We start from the raw sequence: 21,448 nt of genomic DNA, 5'->3' as shown, positions 1-21,448 counted from the left end.
GTTATAGATGCACATAATATTTCTTTTATTTATTTTTATGTGGTACTGAGGATCAAACCCAGTGCCTCGAATGTGTTAGGTATGCGCTGTACCACTGAGCTACGACCCAGCCCTTTTATTTTTTATTTTGAGATAGTGTCTCCCAAAGTTGCTTTGGGCCTTGCTAAATTGCTGAGGCTAGCTTTGAACTTGTGTTACTCTTGCCTCAGCCTCCTGAGTTGATGGGATTATAGGTGCGCGCCACTGACTAGTTCCAATTTCCTTTTAAATAATTTTCAACAAATATTTGATGTTCTAAGGGAAAAAATAGATTGGGAATATACCCTTAACATGTGTAATAAGAGGTAAGACATGTATAATATAAATACATGTTGATAACTTATGATAATATCTTCAATTACTGTTTAAGTTCTTTGACATCCTGTAGTGCTTGCACATATTTTTTCTTACATAGATTCTGATCTGTAAAGTCCCTGAGAGGTAGGCTGAACTTAAACATATTTCTTTTTTCAAGGGGGAAAGGTAGGTAGGAAAGAAAACTGTGTCTTGGAAAGATTAAGGTATTTGACCAAGATCAAATGTAGTAAGTGGCAGACTTTGTGAATTGGCCAGTAACATTTACCAGCCTGTGCCTGGCTAAATTCTTTCAGTGCTATCACCTTTCTTGGGCAACCCATCCCAGTTTATAGACCAGGTTCTCAGAGGCTTTTCCTGTGGTTTTGCCTCCCTATGAGTGTTATATAGAACAAAACCGTTTCTGTTCCCTGTAGCTGTTCAGGACAGCCACTGTTTCACCATGACACAGGTTGCACGCTGGTGTGCCTGAGTCAAGTAAGGCCAGCCCAGTTTACACAAAAACGTAAATGAAGTCAGCTTTTAGAAATAGGGAGATTTAACATTAAAAAATCATCACTTTTGTCTTCTTTTGAGGAAAAGGATTTGGTGGTACCCAGCTCACATTACTGATGTTGAATAGACTCTTCATTTTGCTAAATTTCTACTAGCAACTTCACTGTTTACTCGACTCCTAGGGCATGCGCAGTTGTTATTGCTGTCCTTTTGTAGGTCCTTTATTCCTCAGGCTAAATATCCCCTTGTCCATTAGCTATTTCTCATTTGACAGTTTAAAATCTCCTTGCCAACTTCTGAGTCCCCTGCCCTCCACTTACTGTGTTAATGGCTTTCTTCAGTGTGGCTCTCAGTGCAGGATTCAGTATTCAGTGTACAGTACTGACTGACAGTAACCTTCTTTCCTTCTCTTCAGCACTCCCTTTAAAAAAAAAGACAAAAATCAAGGAGATAGTTTTTTCTAAACATTTTTGTACACTTGACTCACTGAAGTCCTACCAACTGAAATCACAGTTGTGTTCACAAACATGTGCTACTGTTAAGCTAAATCATTTTCATGTAGTTTTGAGATCTAAGTGCTGAACTTTGTCTTTATCTTTATTAAATTTCCTCTGTGTAGAAATTCCGGACTGATAAAGTTCTTTTGTGTCATGGGTTTTCTCTTAGTCTCCACTTAACTCCTCCCAGCATGACTTCCTTTATTTCTGAAGCTGTAAAATATAAAAGCACAATATCTTTAAATGGAGAAGATAGCTGATAAGGTCCTAAACCATTATTAATGGATTCATAGGGAAATTTGAGGCAGAGCTTGAAGAAAAGCATTGTGCTTGAGATTTTGGAAAGGGAATAAGAAGGAGGTCTTGGGAATAATAGCCTTGCTGCCTTGAGTTGATATGTATGCGGACACCCCCCTGCCCAAACAAAACAAAACAAATACACACACTTGCTGGTTGCAAGGCAGTTATAAGTCTGATCCTAGAATCTGAAAGCATTTTGAGGTCATCCAGTCTGACCCTTTAATTTATAAGTTAAAAAAGGACCAGGAGCTTGAGTCAAGAAAAACAAGGAATTTGAAATTAGGGGTAAAGCAGAAAGATGCTGATAATAAAGTAGTGACAAAATTAGAGTCTTAAGGTAAATTCACTGCAGAGGGGGCAGTGGGATGCTGAGTCCCCTAGCTGGTTCAAGAATGACTTGGCAAACTTTTGCTTCAGTTTCTGCACCTCATTTAGGCAGGCACAGGACTCTAATGATAATGCGTATCCCCATAATATAAAATAAAAATATTTTCTTGAGAAATGGAAACCCTAGATTCGCTTTTACTCTAGGCACTTGAATTGAACATCAATGAGAGTTCAGGGAAAATCCGTTAGCAAAATCCACCTGAAGACCTTATTAAAAATTGTTCATGCACCTCTCCCCTCATTTATAAAAATGCATTGTCATTTTTAGAAGGGAGAGAGTGAGAACTATGAAGAATGCAAAAGTCACCTGTAATTCCATAATCTAGAAGTGTCACTGTTGGTGTTTTTACTCATATTTGTTTTCTATTAAAAATATATACATTTGCATTTTAAACATTTTTATCGTACTGGATATACGGTTTCAAATCTGTATTTCCCACTGAACATTACATTGTGAACATTTTTTCCCCTTTATTAAAAATTATTGAAAAGCTTACTGACAGCATGATGTCTTATTAGTGACTTCTTTTTTGGTAGTACTGGGGATTGAACCCAGAAGTGCTTTACCACTGAGCTAAATCCCCACCCTTTTTAAAATTTTGACATGTACTCTTGCTAAATTGCCCAGGCTGGCCTATAACTTGTGATGTTCCTGCCTCAGCCTCCCCAATAATGACATTTCTTATATTAAGCTTGCTGCTATTCTTGGACATTTAATTGATATGTTACATGTTTTATAAAGAATGCTGAGGTGATTGCATCTTTATATATACAAATTTTTGTTCACCTAGAAGACATTCCTAGAAAGTGAAATTTTTGCATGCCTGTAATCTCACGGACTTGAGGCTGAGGCAGGAGAATCACAAGTTTGAGACCAGTATGTTCAACTTAGCAAGACCCTGTCTCAGTGGTAAAGTGCCTCTGGGTTCAGTCCCCAGTATTGCCAAAACAAAACAAAAGCAAAATTGCTGAGTCAAAGATAAGAACATTTTAGACTTTTGTTAGGAATAGGAGTGACCTTCCCACTAGCGTAGTTCAAAGAGCTGTCACATTGTAGTGCTGCCAAGTTCAGAAATGTACTGCCCTTCATTATCTTTATTTTAATGTTTTAGTGTGAACATTTTTGAGGTTAATTTTTTTTTCTTACTAATGAGTCTTAAGTCTTCAGAATAATTTCTGAAGTGGAATTTCAGGGCCAGAGAAGAGGCTCAGTTTCAGCACTTTTGATTCACTGCCAAACTGTGCTCTGGGAAGGTGTGCCAGTTTTCAGTCCCTGCAGCAGAGTGTGGGAATGTTTATCCTGGATCTGATTAGCACCAGATATTATGATTTACAATTCTGACTATAGATGGAAAATGTCACAGTATCTTGTATGAAATGTACATTTCTTTGATTGCTAGGAAGGTTAAACATTTAAACATTTTATAATTTGAACCCTTTTTGTGTAACTTCCTGTTGTTCCTTTGGCCATTGTTGAACTGCTTTTGCTTTTTCTAACCTGATCACGTTGCAACCGCTTCCCCTGTCTTTTAGTCATTTTTTTTCTTATAAATACACAGAATCCTTGGATTTTTGTGTAGTCAAGTCAGTTGAACTTTTATGGATTCTTCTTTTGCTTGAATTCCTAGAGAAGTGGGGCTGTACTTGAGATGAAATTGTTTTCCTTTTTTAAAGGTTTCATTTATTGATTTTTTACTTTATTAAAATACTGAGTTTATTTCACATGTATATTTTTGTCTCCCCATTTCCATGTCTGACCACAACTACTATGTCCTATCAACATTTCATACATACTTAAAAACCAAGCAAAGGGTGGAGTAGGTTTTATTTATTACAATTAATTCTTAAATACATCTGGGTTTTAATTTTTAGTTTGGTTTGTCTTGTGGAAATCTATTTTTTTCCCCAAACAGGTAATTATCATATTTATTGAAATATGTAGGTGGTGTTGCTGGTCAAGGTGGCGCACACCCGTAATTCCAGCAGCTCAGGAGGCTGAGGCAGGAGGATCTCAAGTTTGAGAATAGCTTCAGGAACTCTGCAAGGCCCTCACCAACTTAGCAAGACCCTGTCTCAGAAGATAAAAAGAATTGGGAGTATAGCTTAGTGGTAAAGTGCCCTTGGGTTCAATCCCTGGTACTGAAAAAAAAAATACACATATCTAGGTGGTGAAATTTAAAATGACTGCAACAAGATATTTTTCTTAATTACAAGAGTAATATGTGCTTATTAAGTAAAATGAATTAAGACAGTGTTTTATTGTAAGTAAACATAGTGAGCAGCAGTGAACAGGCACTGGGTGGTACAGACTTGGATTTGTGACTGGCTCAGCTTGCTTGCTGTACTGTCTTTAACGAGTTGCCCTATCTCCACGGTTCACTTCACTACCCCCATGTGGTTGATGAAATGAGAGACTGCTCGGGTATCTGGAATACAGTGCCTGGAATGTCAGAAAGGTAACTGAGGAGTAGGTACGGGTGTCCGCCCGTCTCCTAGGGGTGTGTAATGCAGTCTGCAGACTTCCCGCGTGAATTCAGGTGCAGTGCTGTTTGTCTTCCTTGGTTGTTTGTTAACTACCGTGACTCAGATGTCATCACTGAGTACTGCCATCAGTTCTTCACTAGACTAATGCCTTAGGAGGTAGAAGTGTGTGCTCTCCATTAAGATCAGTTGGGAACATGTCAAACTCCAGGAGCCTTGGCCCTGCACTTGGGAATTCTGATTGAGTACGTGTGGGCTGGGTTGGGGTTTATTTGAAAAACATTGAGTTGTGGATCTGATTTGTATTTCTAAGTTAAAAAGTGACTAGAAGACAATTGGATTTTAATTATCAAACTGGTAGGGGAAATAGGCAGTGCCATAATTTTCAATTGAGGACCTTATTTTGGGAGTTGAGACTTCTGGGTTCAGGTTTGTTGGTGATGGGTTAATCAGAATCAGCTTAGTTGTTATTACCTATACCAGGAAGGACGGCTTATTGCTTATTGAAGGGCTTCTTTTGTGTAGTTTGTGATTTGCCTGCTAGTGGCAGATATGGAACACCTTGGTCTTAAAAATCTGCCTTAGAGTCCTAAGAGTACTTGTTTTCCACTTCCTAAAGTTCCTGTAATAGGGTGGCTTGACTCTGGTTGTCTGATGGTGTCATTATCTTCACTCTCAGCATGTTAAAGGCACAGTCAGCTTCTCACGCCTGATTTTTTTTTTTTTAATTGCTGACATTGTTTCCCTTATTTTACACCCAGGTTAAGTTTGTCAAACCCATGTCTTTTTTGATGTCCTGTAACTTGTGAATGGCTTACATTCAGTTCTTAGAAGTCATTCTTGTTTTTTAGTTGTAGATTGACCCAATAGCTTTATTATATTTATTTATCTTTATGTGGTGCTGAGGATTGAACCCAGTGCCTCACAAGTGTGAGGTGAACACTCTACCACTGAGCTACAACCCAGCCCTAGAAGGCCTTGTTTATCTACAATTAGCTTCTTGGGAAAGGGCCTTTTGTTTAAACAATAGGAGAGAAGTCGGAACCTTGACAGTGGTAGTCTTGGGGAATTTGCTTTAGTGCTTATTAACATACTTTCTGATTTAATGAACTAAGTACTACCTGGTCAGGACAGATTGATTGTACATTTGGGTTGTTAGTATTTAATAACCCAACCTATGAACTATTGTTTTCAGTAATCTTACTGAAATTATTTCCTGTACAGAATGACCTTCACCTCATTCGAAGGGCTTGAGGCAATGACAACAACAACAATGTACAAACAATTGTGTAGACCCTGTGCCTGGGTTGTGATGGGATTCTGACTTTTTTTTTTTTTTTTTTTTTTTTTGGTGGTGGTGCTGAGGATCGAACCCAGGGCCTTGTGCTTGCAAGGCAAGCATTCTACCAACTGAGCTATCTCCCCAGCCCGGATTCTGACTTCTTGATGGGCCAGTTTTGGCTTAACTGAGAAAAAGTACTATGTGCACATGTGTGCAGGTAGTCCCTGGGTGCATTGCAAACTTTTTGCTCTGACTATATTGTTTTCTTGTATTGTTTAGCAGATAAATACTCTAAGTATGAATATAGTGCTAGCTTTAAGTTTTGCAGTGTTACCATGTGTTTCAATTATAATCAGTCTCTATTCATGGTTACAGTTAACAGTGACTCAGTACAGTGTTGGAGAATATAAAAATAATTGTATGCGTGTGCACAACTGTGTTCCTTGAATTAATATCACAGGCCCTTTATCATAATGGTTAGGACATTGAATATGGACCCTAGAGTCAGTTGATTGGTTAGAATTCAAGTTTTACCACTTAATGTGAATGACTTTGGCCAAATTATAACCTCTGTGCTGTGGTGTCTTCATGCACAAAAGGGAAGGAGGAGTGGTATCTCCATGACAGGACTGCGTGAGAACAGGGGGCTGCGAGTGTGGTAGGTTTAACCTGTGCACAGTGCGTGTTGGCTGCCATCCTGGTCATTGAGATTTACCTTGGAGAACATTTGGGAAGCATCTAGCTTCTGTTCTTTGCCCCATTCTCCCTTCAGACTTTTCATATGTAAGATGTGAGAGCAGCCCTCATGGAACCGGCTACTCCCTTCTGTGGTTTCATTTTATTTTTGGTATGCAGAAAATTATACAACTTTATTTATTTATCTAAAGAGATCCTAAATAGAGATATCCCAGATCCATGATAGGAAATCTCAGTATCACTGTTTCAGTTTTAAAGGCAGAAAGGTCTAGTTAGGATAGTTGTGGTACCAACTGACTTTTTTTTTTTAATTGGGATTGAACCCAGGGGTGCTTAATCACTGAGCCAAGTCCCCAGCCCTATTTATTTGCAGTGCTGGGGATTGAACGCAGGGCCTTGTGCATGCAAGGCAAGCACTCTACCAACTGAGCTATATCCCCAGCCCCATCAACTGACTCTTGAAAGGAGGTCCTGACTGGCCAGGGTACTGTTCTGCTGGCAAGTCAAGGACTGACTGATGTGGTCAGGAATGTGGGTGGCAGCCTCAGAGAGGAGGTGAGAAGGCGCTGGCCTTTAGAGTGAAGGGGTGAGAGGAGGAAGCGGGAGCACAGCCACAGCTGGAATTCTGAACTAGAACTCCGAGTGTTGCTGCTTCTCAGCCCCCTCCTGCCTCACCTTACAGGCCTTTCTAGCTTTCCAGGAATACGCCCTCAAGCCAGTTGCTGGCAGATCCAGAGCTGCACTTCCATCTATCAGCAGAAACTTGATTGAGGAAAGAGTGTAAGAGCAGGACGTCAGCCATGGTGTGAATGGTCAGTCCCTAACTGTACAAGTATTCTGGCTTCTTTTTTCCTTGAGAGAAGACACCTATGTCGCAACTTCTCCTTAGAGTGGTAGATGTGTCCTTCTGCCACTGGAACATCAAGGTGCAAGTGTCTTATGTTGCTGACCGCTGGAAGAGATCTCCTGGGGGGAGGTGAAGATGGGAAAGGTAAATCTGAGAGGCAGCCAGGTGGCGGGGGAAGGCTAACTGAGGCTAAGTGGCCAGCTGTAGGAAGTGAAGACAGGAGAGGACCCCTTAAGGACAAACCCCTGGGGATCACCTGTGTTTAGGGAGCGGTGGAAAGAAGCCAGAGAAGAGCAGCTGGGTGGGGAACCAGGGGTGGAAGACTGAAAACAGAAAATGCTCACAAGAGATGGACGGTGGGGGAGGACAGCAGCATTTTGATAGGAGAAATAAAGGAAGGTGTGAATAAATGGAGAGAATTTTTATACTTCTAGATAAAGTTAACTATATTAAAGTAACACTTTCCTACTTAATACATTCCAGCGGGGTGTTTCAGGAGGCTGAGGCAGAGGAGGATCATGAGTTCAAGGCTAGATTGGGCAGCATAGGGAGACCCTGACTCAAAAAAACAAAACTGAACAAAAACTTACCTACTTACATGTGATACAGTAGGATTCTTTTTATATATTTCTGAATTCTCTTCTCTGATATTTTGTCAAGTAGTTTTATGTCTGTATTCACGAGGTACTTGTTTTCTCTTTTTGGTACCTGGTGTGGTTTTGGTTTCAGGGTAATGCTAGGTTTGTAAAATGAGTCAGGAAGTGTTTGTTCCTTTGGAAAAGACTGTAGAGTAGGTGTTTATTTTTCTTTGAATAGTTAGAATTCCAAGTGAAACTATCTGTGCTGGAGATTTTTTGGGGGAAATTAATTTGCAAAGTCAATTTATTAAAATAAGACTAATTTAGAAGATCTGTTTTACATTGGGTGAGTTGTGGTAGTTTGTGTCTTTCAAGGAATCAGTCCATTTGTTTGTGAGGTGTTCGTAATCTTCTCTGGCTATCTTTTTGATGCCCATAAGGACTGCAGTGCTAACTCATTTTATTCTGACAGTGTTGTTGTGTCTTTTCTGTTTTGTTAGTTTTCTGTTTGTCAGTCTCTTGACAAACCTAGTACTTTCAATGATTTCTGCTCTTTATTTCCTTCCATTTATGTTCATTTGGTTATTTTTCTAGGTTTTTGAAGTAGGAGTTTAGGTTATTCATTTGAAATGTTTCCTCCTTTTGAATGTAAGCCTTTCTTTTTGTTTGTACCTGAGACTGGACTCAGGGGCACTTAACCACCGAGCCGCATCCCCAGCCCTTTGCTGTGTTTTATTTAGAGACTGGGTCTCTCAGAGTTGCTTAGGGCCTCACTAAGTTGCTGAGGCTGGCTTTGAACTCATGATCCTCTTGTCTCAGCCTCCCTAGCTGCTGGGATTGCAGGCATGTGCCACCACACCCAGCTGATGTAAGTGTTCCATGCATGAATTTTCCTCTTGGCACTGCTTTAGCTGTGTCCCACAATTTTTTTTTTTCATCTGTAATATCTTATTTAATCTCCACAGTAACCCCAGCACCAGGTAAAGGTTTTTCAGCGTCAGTTTACAAAGGAGGAAATAGGCTGAGAGAGATTATATTACATTGCTAAATTCTCAAGGCTGAGCCAGGGTTTCTACTCCAAGTCCTGATGCCTTTTCAAGCCTCTTCATTTTTATGGTGTCTTGTTTTTGCCTTAAATCAAGGCACGTGAGCTCCAAATTTCCAACTTGATTGGTAATGAAAATGTGAACCAAGACTTAAAACTGAACTGGTATCATTTATTGAGCAATCACCTGGTACTGTGTGGTACCCTAGGGGGATTTTAAAGTGGTAAGAAAAATAGTTCCCTTCTATAAGGAGTTTTTAATCCAGCTGGAAATATGTTACTTAAATGAAACTAATGAAAAAGTTGGCGATGGACCTTTTACTTATTTATTTATATGTGGTGCTAAGAATCGAACCCAGTGCCTTGCATGTGCTGGGCAAGTGCTCTGCCACTGAACCACAGCCCTAGCCCTAAGTTTTTAATCTTTTGATATTGAGTACAGTGAGAGTTTAGAGAACTGACAAATCCTTTGTAGTTGGAGAAAACTTTATGAAAGAGGTAAGACTTGGAACGGCCCTACAGGCACCAGGGTTTAGGTAAGTGGAAAACCAAAAATGCCATTCCTGGTGCAACCTGTCTCCTGGGGAAGAAGCTGTAAGACCAGGAGAGCCAGCTTGAGCCGCCTCCTCCGTGCTGGGAAATAGGCCTGAGGAGTAGTAGGCCTAGGGAATGAGTAGAGCCAACCCTGGTTGAAAAGAAACTCGATAGCGAGGTAGAAGACTGATATTGTGAGCAGGGAATGTGGCGAAAAAGCAGTTTTAGAAATAGAACAGTTGGCAAAGCCTGTGGACTGGCAGTTCATGAACAGAAAAGTACGGGCCCTTGATAAACAAATTATTCAGCCTCCAATAATAAAGAAAGATAAATGAAAACACTACAGTGACATTTTACCTATTAAGCTGTCAGATTGAAAAGACAGTGACATTTGATGGGATCAGTTTAATTAATGTCTGACTGCAACAACAGACTGAAATCTCAGAGGCTTAGTTGTGACAAAAGTTGGAGTCCCGTTCACGTGGCCCTCTTCAACAGCGCTCCTCCAGCGGACTGTGATCTGTGCCGCTTCTGACTTGCACCTGCACAGTTTTGGAGTTGGTTCCTTTTGGGTTCTCAGTTGGGAGGAGGGAGAGAATCTGTACTTGATCTTAGTTGCTTGTTACTGTGAGTGACAAGTGACTTCTGGGAACCCTCCCTTTGGCAAAAACGGGTCTAATGGCTCTGACCAAATTGTAAGGCAAGGTGGGAAATGCAGGGGTGCCGCAGGTACTCTGAGTAATCACCGATTCTGCCACACCGTTATTGGTGAGCTGTTGGTAAGTGAATGCTCTCTGTATTGCTGCAGGGAGGGTACATGACCATCTTTGAGGTAGAAGAATGGTAACGTGTTCCTACTCTGACCCAGAAGTTTCACATTAAAAAATTCTGTGGACATACATATGAAGGTAGCTGCAGGAGAATACCTCATAGCATTAATTATAATGATGAAAATTGGAAACTTAAATGTCAAGCAAAAAGGGATTGATTAAAGAAGTTAGAGTCTTTCTGTATTATGGGATGATACTCAGCTGGTGATGATCATGTAGTAGGATTTCTTTCTTTTTCTTTTTTTGGTAGCTGGACTCAATACCTTTATTTTATTTTTAATGTGGTGCTGAGGACTGAACCCAGTGCCTCACACGTGCTAGGCAAGCACTCTATCACTGAGTCACAGCCCAGCCCTTGTAGTAGGCTTTCTAAGGTGTGGGACAGTAGACTGTTCCTGATGTTAGTGAAGAAATCAGGTTACAAGAAAGAACATATGGTGTCCCATTTTTGTGAATACGTATGTAGAGATAAAAGAAGAGGGGCCTGTGCTTTTGGCAGAATTGTAGGCTATATAAATATAAACCTCTCTGTTAAAAATGCATATCGTGTTCTCAAGAAGAAAGGTAAGTTCTCATTAAAATAAAAAAGTGGAGGGGACGGGGGAGGGTGGGGGTTGAAATCAAGGTGTGTGGTGAGCAGTCAGAGCTGCAGTGCTCTCGAGTGTTCGCCAGTTTTAGTAATTGTGCCTTAATTTTCTGAGAGATGAGGAAAAAAACCTTGAGACTGACATTAAAATTGAGACACCAGATAAGAATGTGGCTCTTCAAAGGGCTGAATCGTCAGTAAGACAGTAGGTGGACTATAAAAAAAATCAGCTCATGAGCACATAGATGTCTTTTTGGACTGGATCTGGATTGGCGGTGGGAGGTGATTCCAACTGAGAACTCATGACCATGGTTTCCTGAATTTTGGGTTCACATTTACAATACCTGTGTGGGGTGGGGGAATCTCCAGATTTAGAACTTGATGTACTAGTAGTCTGAGGCTGATAATATATGGCAGACATGTCTGTCAAGCACACTATTCTACAGGGACTTATTCTCAACCCCACCACACAGATTTCCCAGAAATGCAGGACTACCAATAATAAACTCAGTACAGAATTACAAATTGAAAGAGGCAACAAGATCCACCATCCTCTGTGAGCAAGAATTAGCAGAGAAAAGGAAATAGGAGAAAGAACAAGGTGCTGACACAGAAATAAAGGCAAGTTTTAAAACCATCAGTAGGACTTCTGGCAGTGTGAAAGAGTTATTAGGGGAAAGCCTCGTGAGTACTACGTGGTAGCTTAGACATGGAAGAGAGAACTAGTGAGGCCGACGAGGGGTTGGCAGACCACGAGATGACCTGAGGGCTAAATCTGAGTTGTGGGGGACCAGGAATTGAACCCAGGGGTGCTTAATCTCTGAGCTTCATCCCCAACCCTTTTTAAAAATATTTTATTTAGAAACAGGGTTTTGCTGAGTTGCTTAGGGCCTCACTAAATTGCTGAGGCTGACCTTAAATTCACAATCCTTTGCCTCAGCCTCCCAAGCCCTGGGATTATAGGTTTGTGACATAGTGCCCAGCTGTGGCCTTTTATAACTTCCAAAGTAAGAATGATTTTTATATTTTTAAAAATATTTTTAGATGTAGATGGACACAATATCTTTATTTTATTTATTTTTATGTGGTGCTGAGGATTGAACCAAGTGCCTCATGTGTACAAGGCAGCACTCCACCACTGGGCTACATTCCCAGCTTGATTTTTGTATTTTAAATATTATTTATTTATTCGGGCACTGAGGATATAACCCCAGTATGCTTTCCCACTGAGCTGTGTCTTCAGTACTTTCATTTATTTTTTGATTTTAAGACAGGGTCTCACTAAGTTGCTGAGGGTCTTGCTAAACTGCTGAGTCTGGCCTCAAACTTATAGTCCTCCTGTCTTGACCTCCCCAGTTGCTGGGATTGTAGGTGTGCACTACCATGCTCCACTCTAAACATTTCTTTTAAAAGACAAACTATGCTGCACAGATTATATGTGACGCAGAAAACCTAAATTATTAACTGTCTGGCTCTTTGGTGAAAAAGTTCCCCAACCCCTAAACTATACAAATGTGAGGAACTTTCCAGAAGCTAGCACAAGGGGCAGAGACAAAAAGGGAGGTTCGAGGGATAGAGGAGGATGTCTGACATATATCCCATCATCTGATGGCAGTTCAAGGAGAGACTGGGGGATAGATAAGATGCACAACGATTGTGGCTGATAGTTTTCTAGATTAATGAGGACATGAATCCTAAGATCCAGAAAGTTCAGGTTTTTTGAGTCCAAAACAACCAAAACTTCCACAAGTAGACACTTTGTATTGAAATGCAGAAGTTCAAAGACAAAAAGATCTTTAAAGCAAGCAGAATGAGAACTCAGATTGCCCACAAGAAACAGGTTGAAGTGACATCTCACTTTTCATTGATGACAATGACATCCAGAAGGTTCTCCGCATTCAAGAATTAGGTTGAAATAAGGTGTGTTTGCAGACTCTCACTGAAGAAACTGCTTTAGGAGAAAGGAAACAATTGGAAGGAATGAAGTGCCAAAAGAAATGTGCAAGGAAATTGGTAAATATGTGGGTGAATATATAAATGGGCATCACTTTTGTTACTGAGAGCATGAGAGAGTACAACCAAAGTGGAGCCAAAACCTTAAGAATGATATTTAACTCACTGTAGGTTATCACAGGTAGTGTTTTAAGGGTCTTCTATTAATCAAGGAAAGAGAAAATGTTAGAAATATCGTTAAAGTTTTGATTTGGTTGAGTCAAGAATACATGTAACCACTTTAAGGGTAACCACAAAAAAGATAAATGAATACAGTCATGCTTAGTGTCTGAGGGCTTGGTTCCAGAGCCTACTGCAGACACCCACAGCTGTAGGTACTCAAGTCCCTTACAAGGTGGCATAGTATTTGAGTGTAACCGCACATGTTCTCCTGAACACTTTAAATCATTTCCATATTAGTTGTAATACTGTATTATGAATCAGTCTTTTTTCTGTCATTGTAATGAAACACTTGAGGCTGAGTAGTGTACAAATTAAAGAGACTTATTTAGTCAGTTTTGGAGGTTGAAAGTCAAAACAGCATTCTGGTGGCTCTGGCAAAGGCCTCTTGCCTGTGTCGTGTGTTACCTCATGGTGGGTGTCATCGTGGGGTTTAAGTCCATAGGTGTCCCTGTTAGCAGATAAAAAATTTAATTTTTACTGGGCATGGTTATTTGTGCATGCTTGTAATCCCAGCCACTATGGAGGCTTAGGCAGGAGGATTGCAAGTTCCTCACCAGTTCCTGAGACCCTGTCTTAAAATTTAAAAATGGAGAAAAAGAACTGGGGCTGTAAAGTGGTAAAGTGCCTCTGGGTTCTCATCCTCAGTAGTAAAAAAATGGAATTCTTATAAATATGGTAAAGAAAATAGAGGGAAAGATAGGAAAAAATGAATAGATGTAGGATTTCAAGTGCAGAATGGGATATCTACAAAAGAGAAATGGACATTCTAGACCTGAAAAATATGATACCTGAAATTGAGAATGTATTGGCTAGAATTTACAGTAGGCTGGATATATCAGAAGAATGGATTGGAGAATTTGAAATTATTCAAGCTGGAGCACTAATTAAGATAAAAAAATATTGATTTAGGGTAATACAGAGTGAACTGGTGGAAAACATGAGATTAGGCATTATAATTTGTTGTGGGCCAGGATTGGTGAAGGCAGTAGAATAATAGAAATATAAAAGAAAGGGATAAATGAAAAATTCATTATTATTATAATGATTATTACAATCAAGAATTGGCAGGGTTTGGTAGGAGATTGATGTGAATGTAAGGAGTTGGAGGAATTAAAAATAACTCAAGGCTTACAGCTAATATGCAGCTTATTTTATGCCAGATAGTGTGCATTGTGTTTATTCACTATCTGAACATGGGTGATACCTTCTTATTCACGAAGGAAAGTGTCTCAGAATGGTCAACTGAGCACCTGATAGCTTCCTGAGGGGTTTGGTCCTGGCCTGGCTGCTCCGTGGTCCACAGTCTTCCTGAGAATCACATTGCTTCTTGCTTGAGGGGCTGGAGGAATTCCGTGTCACGGGCAGAACTGAAAGTTAGTGGAAAGAGGAAGTGTTTGAAAGTCTGAGCTGACTGTAATATATCTTAGGAGAGGTGGGTTTTTTTTATGGTACTGGGAATTGAACCCCCATTTTTATTTTTATTTTTATTTTGAGGAAATTTCTTAACTAAGTTGCTGAAGGTCTTGCTGAGGTATGAAAACTGGCCTTGAACTTCTGATCCTGCCTTCATCTCCTAGGTCACTGGAATTACAGGCATGTACCACCATGCTTGGCTTATTTTTTAAATTTAAAAAAAATATTGTTTTGTATTGGAGATTGAACCTAGGGGTGCCCTACCATTGAGCTACATCTTCAACCCATTTTATTTTTTATTTTGAGACAGAATCTTGCTAAGTTGCTGAGCTGGCCTTGAACTTTGATTCTTCTGCCTCAGTCTCCCAAATTGCTGGGATTATAGCTGTGTCCTGGGGTAGGAGAGAGATCCTTAGGGAGCTGGGAATACTGTACTACTAGTATAAGGCAGAAAGGCTAGGGTCAGAGTCATGGCTTTGGTGCTGGTCTGATTGGTGGGGATTGAAGCCATTGTAGTGGATGGATTCCTGAACAGATGGTGCGGAAAGCCTTGGGGAAAACTGGAGGTAGGAGGAAGACTATGTGTACTGAAGCAGAAAGGTAACAGCGGGCAGGGAGATGGGTGGGAAGACCAAAAAAGAACAGTGTCGTGGAAATCCAGGCAAGGGCTGGGAGTGCGATACGACTCATTAATAAACTTGGTGTGCCAGAACTGTGCTGGGAGTTGGTGACATGGCAGTAGACAAGGCTCCTGTCCCCACTGAGTAGGTTTTGACAGGGAAGGTGGTAATGAATGAATTAATTAATGAATGAAGAGATATGAAGGAAATCAGTAGATAATGCCAGAAAGCTTCTGGGGTAATAAAGGCAACTTTAAAATGAGAATGTTAAGAAAATTGACCTGAGGGATGAGAGTCATCCCAGAAAAAGAGCAACCAGTCTGAAGGTTCCAGACAGTACAGAGCTTGGCAAGAACGAGGAGTTGAAAGGTCAGGGTGGCCAAAGTTGGTAAGCATGGGGAACAGCAGTGGCCAGTGCACTTGGACAGTCATAGACTGGTCAGCATCAGGCTGGCTGTGCGGTGGGAAGCTCCTACAATTCCTAAGAAAGAGAGAGACATGTCTAATTTGTGTTTTAAGGAGACCATCCTGGCTGCTTTGTGAGATGTGCTGTGGGGGCCAGGAACGGAAGGAGCCGGTCAAGTTGGGCCTGCATGCTATGGGGCATCAAGCTGTGTACTGTATTTGGACTCAGCCTCTAGAGGTTTTTCCTTATCAGTGTTGCAGGGATATTTGTTTCTAGATCCTGATACCTCATTGTTGTTTTCCCGAGAATGACAGAAGAGTTCTGTGTCCTTTTCTTTTGTGCTTGAAATAATTTAATTACCATTGAAGTTCATGCTATTGGACATTGACTTCTGCCTTATTTTAGTAAAAGAGAGAGAACTTAATGGGAATAAATTATTTTGAATTATTGCTGAATTATTTGTTTCTATTATTATTATCATAATTATTATTGGTACTGGGGACTGAACCTAGGGGTTCTTAACCACTGAGCTACATCCCCAGACCTTTTTATTTTTTATTTTGAAACAGGAGGTAAGACTGGCCTCAAACTTGTGATCCTCCTGCCTCACCTTTCTGAGTAGCGGGGATTACAGGTGTGTACACTGCACCTAGCTCGGTTTCCATTAGAATGTTTGTTTCTACTTCCATCTCTACTTATGAGTTGGTCAGTCTCTGAGGGACTTTTTAAAAATGTTCCCTTAGGTGGGAGGGGTGGGGGGAGGGGAAAAATATAATAAACATCATTACCCTATGTAAACGTTAAAAAAAAAAAATGTTCCCTTAGATTCTGTATATAATTTTTTTTTTTAGGTTTTTGGTATGAACAATTTCAAACGTATGCAAAAACAGAGAACATAAATATAATAACCCCCCATGTATACCCATCATTCAGTGCCAGTACCAGTCAGCTCTGGCTGTTCTTGGTTCACCTGGCCTTCCAGGTCCCCCTCGGCACCCCTGTTTATTTTGAAGCAGATTCCAGGTATGTTATCATCTATAAATTGCTCAGCATATAGTTCTAAAGGCAAGGACTTCCCACATTTTAGTGCTGTTTTAGTCTGTCTTCAAGCATGTAAGCGAGTCACCTCTCTGGTTTGCTGTGAGGTCCCAGTGTGTACCTGTTGTCCTGGTGTAGTTACCAGTAGAATGCTTTTCACTTAAGAGCTTTCCACTTAAAAGAGTGTCTGTTGGGACAGTGAATTCTACGGCTTCCTTACGTATTCAAGGGGAGCCTTTTCAGAGGAACAGTAAGTTCTTTAATAGCACCTTCAGCATTGGTGTTTTCCTAATAGCATGCTACCTTTCTGTTTCCTTTTTAAAACAGGAGAGCAAACCCTGGTGTTCACTATTTGGAGAAATCATTTTCAGAAGGACAGCGTGACGTACACCTGCGCAGGGAGGCTCCCGACGTGTAGGGACGGAAGGAACGAGCACTGTGCTGCCTCTTGCCTTCGCCGCCACTCGTGTCTCCTGTCGCCATGCCGCAGAGTTAACCCTTCGACTCAGAAGGCAACGCGAGGCCTTCAGAAGTACTGATCTCCCCAGGTTCTTGGGAATGTTTGGCCAGGTTGAGATTATCCAGATTTTGTATTTTCCAGGATAAATTTTTTTGTTTCTGTTGTCCTCACTTGTTCTGCCGAAGCCTTTTGGTAACACTGATACCAATTCTGTTACTTCAGTGTGAGTGAAGACTACCAGACCTTTCTTAGTTATGCATCTTGAGCCAAGGTAGAAGCTGAGGAGCGACTGAGCCCTGACTTGGTCCCATCTTGTGGCAGTGCCCTTGCTGTCCATCTTGTCTCCAGGCTAAGAGAAGTTCCCGAGGTCAAGGACCACTGTGCATTCTAGAGCCTCCCAGTTTTAATAGCTTGTCTTAGATGTTTCAAGAGTATGTGAATACTTTTTGGGGGAAGAAATGAATGAAATATTCATTTATGAATTTTCTTTGGCACAGTGTATTATAACTGACTTCTAGATATGCTGAATTTGAGGAGAACACCGGTGGAAAGATTCTGTAGCCTCTGATAGTAAAGGGACTGGGAATGTTGTTTCAAGATTGACTAGTCAGGGCTGGGGACATAGCTCAGTCGGTAGAGTGCTTGCCTTGCAAACACAAGGCCCTGGGTTTGATCCCCAGCAACGCAAAAAAAAAAAAAAGATTGACTAGTCAAAGTACCTCATTTTCACAGCCACACAACATATTGTTATCGCCACACACTCATCTCCATTTAGAAGATTAGGGCCCTGAGAAGCACGTGGTCTGATAGCATGTCCGTCCCTGAAAGATAAGAAATAATGCCTCTCATTTCTAAGTGTGTTCTCCCTAAAAGACCAAGTTACTATTTCTAATTTAAGAAGGAGCACATGATGTCTGCCAGTGGAAGATAAATAGAAGCAAATTGGGAAATACCTTTTGTCTCTGGATTACTAAATCTGCTACTGGCTGATGATCAAAAGAGTTTTCTTCAGCTCTTTTCAGATCTAAATTTAACAAATGGAGCCCTTCAGGGTCTTTTTTGATCAAGTGGTTCAAAAGGATGTTTTAATATTGGAAGTGAGCATTGGGAACAAGATTGTTGGGAAGGTGTTTCTCTTTATCTGATGATGCCCTGGTCTTGAATGTCTGATTGTTATTGCAGACATCTTTTCCCACTGTTGATTTTAGTTGATCATCATGTGATGGGGCACTAGTGCTGCTGTAGATGTAGTTAAACAGGAAAAGGTTGGGTGGGGTGCATGTAGACTAAAGCTGTTGAGGGCATTTATCAACCACAAGCAGTGTGCACGTACTGGGCAACGTCTCTGCCTTGGACTGGCAGTGTTCTCTGAGAACACCCTGATGTCCCAGCCACTGCTATATCTTAGAAGATTTAAGAGTTTTCTAGAAACACACTGGGGTGGGAGGTGGTGTTGAACATGATCTTATAAACACTGACACGTTCTCTTTCTCTTGCAGGCCTGATTGTTGGCAATGATGTGGACAAGAGGCTGGTTTTCTAACTGCCAGCAGTTCTAACCAGCTACTGTGCAACTCTGCAGTAGAAACTATGTATATTTGTTGGTCAGCAAAACCAAGGAACAAGAACTATGACCATTGAAATGGCCTTTGTGATTCCAGGGTATTTTTCCTGGGTTTCATCATCCAGGACCTCCCTTCCATCTCAGCAACAATGTGGTACCTTTTACTGTTCAGTGAAGATTAAGGAAATGCTCTGTGGTCAACAGCCAGAACTTAAAATTTGCTGGAATAGGGTCAGGGACCATTTCATTCGCAGCTGAGGAAAATGAAATTTCCATTTTATTTGGTGCCTTGTACAGGGAGTGCACTGACTCTTTCAGGAACGTGCGAGTGAAAAAGAGGCTGCGTTTTGCTAAATAGAAACTCATGGTTATGGCGAGTGACCCAACGTGATCAGAGGGGGCAAGAACCACAGAGAACTCATGACGGGCTATACCATGTTGCGGAATGGGGGAGTGGGGAACGGAGGTCAGACCTGCATGCTGCGCTGGTCCAACCGCATCCGGCTCACATGGCTCAGTTTTACGCTCTTCATCATCCTGGTTTTCTTCCCGCTCATTGCTCACTATTATCTCACCACGCTGGACGAGGCTGACGAGGCAGGCAAACGGATTTTTGGCCCACGGGCAGGTAATGAGCTCTGCGAGGTGAAGCACGTGCTGGACCTCTGCCGCATTCGCGAGTCGGTGAGTGAAGAACTCTTACAGCTGGAAGCCAAGCGGCAAGAACTCAACAGCGAAATTGCCAAGCTGAACCTAAAGATCGAAGCCTGTAAGAAGAGTATCGAGAACGCCAAGCAGGACCTGCTGCAGCTCAAGAATGTCATTAGCCAGACTGAGCATTCTTACAAAGAGCTGATGGCCCAAAATCAGCCCAAACTTTCTTTGCCCATCCGACTGCTCCCAGAGAAGGATGATGCTGGCCTTCCTCCCCCAAAGGTCACGCGGGGCTGCCGACTGCACAACTGTTTTGATTATTCTCGTTGCCCTCTCACCTCTGGTTTTCCAGTCTATGTTTATGACAGTGACCAGTTTGCCTTGGGCAGCTACCTGGACCCCCTGGTCAAGCAGGCTTTTCAGGCTACAGCACGAGCCAATGTTTATGTTACAGAAAATGCAGACATTGCCTGCCTGTATGTGGTGTTAGTGGGAGAAATGCAGGATCCAGTAGTGCTGCGACCTGCTGACCTTGAGAAGCAGTTGTATTCTCTACCACATTGGCGGGCAGATGGACATAACCATGTCATCATCAATCTGTCACGCAAGTCGTACACACAGAATTTACTGTATAATGTCAGTACAGGCCGTGCCATGGTGGCTCAGTCCACTTTCTATGCTGCACAGTACAGACCAGGCTTTGACTTGGTGGTATCACCACTAGTCCATGCTATGTCAGAACCCAACTTCATGGAAATCCCACCACAGGTGCCAGTGAAGCGGAAATATCTCTTCACCTTCCAGGGTGAGAAGATTGAATCCTTGAGATCCAGCCTTCAGGAGGCCCGATCCTTTGAGGAGGAGATGGAGGGTGACCCCCCTGCTGATTATGACGATAGGATCATTGCCACCCTGAAGGCAGTCCAGGACAGCAAGTTAGATCAGGTCCTGGTGGAGTTTACCTGCAAAATCCAGCCGAAGCCCAGTCTGCCCACTGAGTGGGCACTGTGTGGGGAGCGGGAAGACCGCCTGGAATTACTGAGGCTGTCCACCTTTGCCCTCATCATCACTCCTGGGGACCCCCACTTGGTTATTTCATCTGGGTGTGCAACACGGCTCTTCGAAGCCCTGGAAGTTGGTGCTGTCCCAGTTGTGCTGGGGGAACAAGTCCAGCTTCCTTACCAGGACATGCTGCAGTGGAATGAGGCGGCCCTGGTGGTGCCCAAGCCTCGTGTCACTGAGATCCACTTCCTGTTACGCAGTCTCTCCGACAGTGATCTGCTGGCCATGAGGCGGCAAGGCCGCTTTCTCTGGGAGACTTACTTCTCCACCGCTGACAGTATTTTTAATACTGTGCTGGCCATGATTAGGACTCGCATCCAGATCCCAGCTGCTCCCATCCGGGAAGAGGTAGCAGCTGAGATTCCCCATCGTTCAGGCAAGGCGGCTGGAACTGACCCCAACATGGCTGACAATGGGGACCTGGACCTGGGGCCAGTAGAAACAGAACCACCCTACGCCTCACCCAAATACCTCCGCAACTTCACTCTGACTGTCACTGACTTCTACCGCAGTTGGAACTCTGCTCCGGGGCCTTTCCATCTTTTTCCCCACACACCCTTTGACCCTGTGTTGCCCTCAGAGGCCAAGTTCTTGGGCTCAGGGACTGGATTCCGGCCTATTGGTGGTGGGGCTGGGGGTTCTGGCAAGGAGTTTCAGGCAGCACTAGGTGGCAACATGCCCCGAGAGCAGTTCACAGTGGTGATGTTGACCTATGAGCGGGAGGAGGTGCTCATGAACTCCTTGGAGAGGCTGAATGGGCTCCCTTACCTGAACAAGGTGGTGGTGGTGTGGAATTCTCCCAAGCTGCCGTCAGAGGACCTTCTGTGGCCTGACATTGGCGTCCCCATCATGGTAATAGAAAAACGCTCAGTCTGTCTTGCTGAAATAGTACCTCACTCTTAATACCTTTCCCTGTAGCTATCTTAACTTTTACTCGTGAGAATATACATCTGTCTTTTAAAAAACTGGCACAGATCACTTCTCCTGTGGAATCTCTGCTTACTGCTCCTTCAAGTCTTGCCAGTTCATTGCTGCGACTCCCTTCCCACATTGTCTCAGCACTGCCACAGCTGAAATTGACCCTGCACCCAGAAAGTGATCCCTGCTGATCCTAGTGATGAGAAAGCACGTGTTTAGAAGAACC

The 21,448-nt window shown here is 42.2% G+C and overlaps 1 protein-coding gene across 4 annotated transcripts in view; it reads left to right on the top strand.

Moving 5' to 3' along the window:
* Extl3 (exostosin like glycosyltransferase 3) overlaps nucleotides 1-21,448 on the top strand; it is a 123,644-nt gene that overhangs the window by 73,989 nt on the left and 28,207 nt on the right. For 2 of the 4 annotated variants that reach the window (XM_047549969.1, XM_047549967.1), the window contains exons 2-3: nucleotides 16,892-17,134; nucleotides 18,524-21,156. In XM_047549969.1, coding sequence (XP_047405925.1) covers nucleotides 19,009-21,156 — 2,148 coding nt within the window. In that variant the 5' untranslated portion in view covers nucleotides 16,892-17,134; nucleotides 18,524-19,008. The remainder of the gene's footprint in view (nucleotides 1-16,891; nucleotides 17,135-18,523; nucleotides 21,157-21,448) is intronic. The other 2 variants (XM_047549968.1, XM_047549970.1) reach the window with 2 other exon arrangements.

The sequence above is a fragment of the Sciurus carolinensis genome, chromosome 4 (assembly GCF_902686445.1).
Source record: "Sciurus carolinensis chromosome 4, mSciCar1.2, whole genome shotgun sequence".
In the NCBI taxonomy this organism is placed as follows: domain Eukaryota; kingdom Metazoa; phylum Chordata; class Mammalia; order Rodentia; family Sciuridae; genus Sciurus; species Sciurus carolinensis.
The sequence above is the reverse complement of the archived record's forward strand: the minus strand, read 5'-3'. Positions and strand labels throughout refer to the sequence as shown.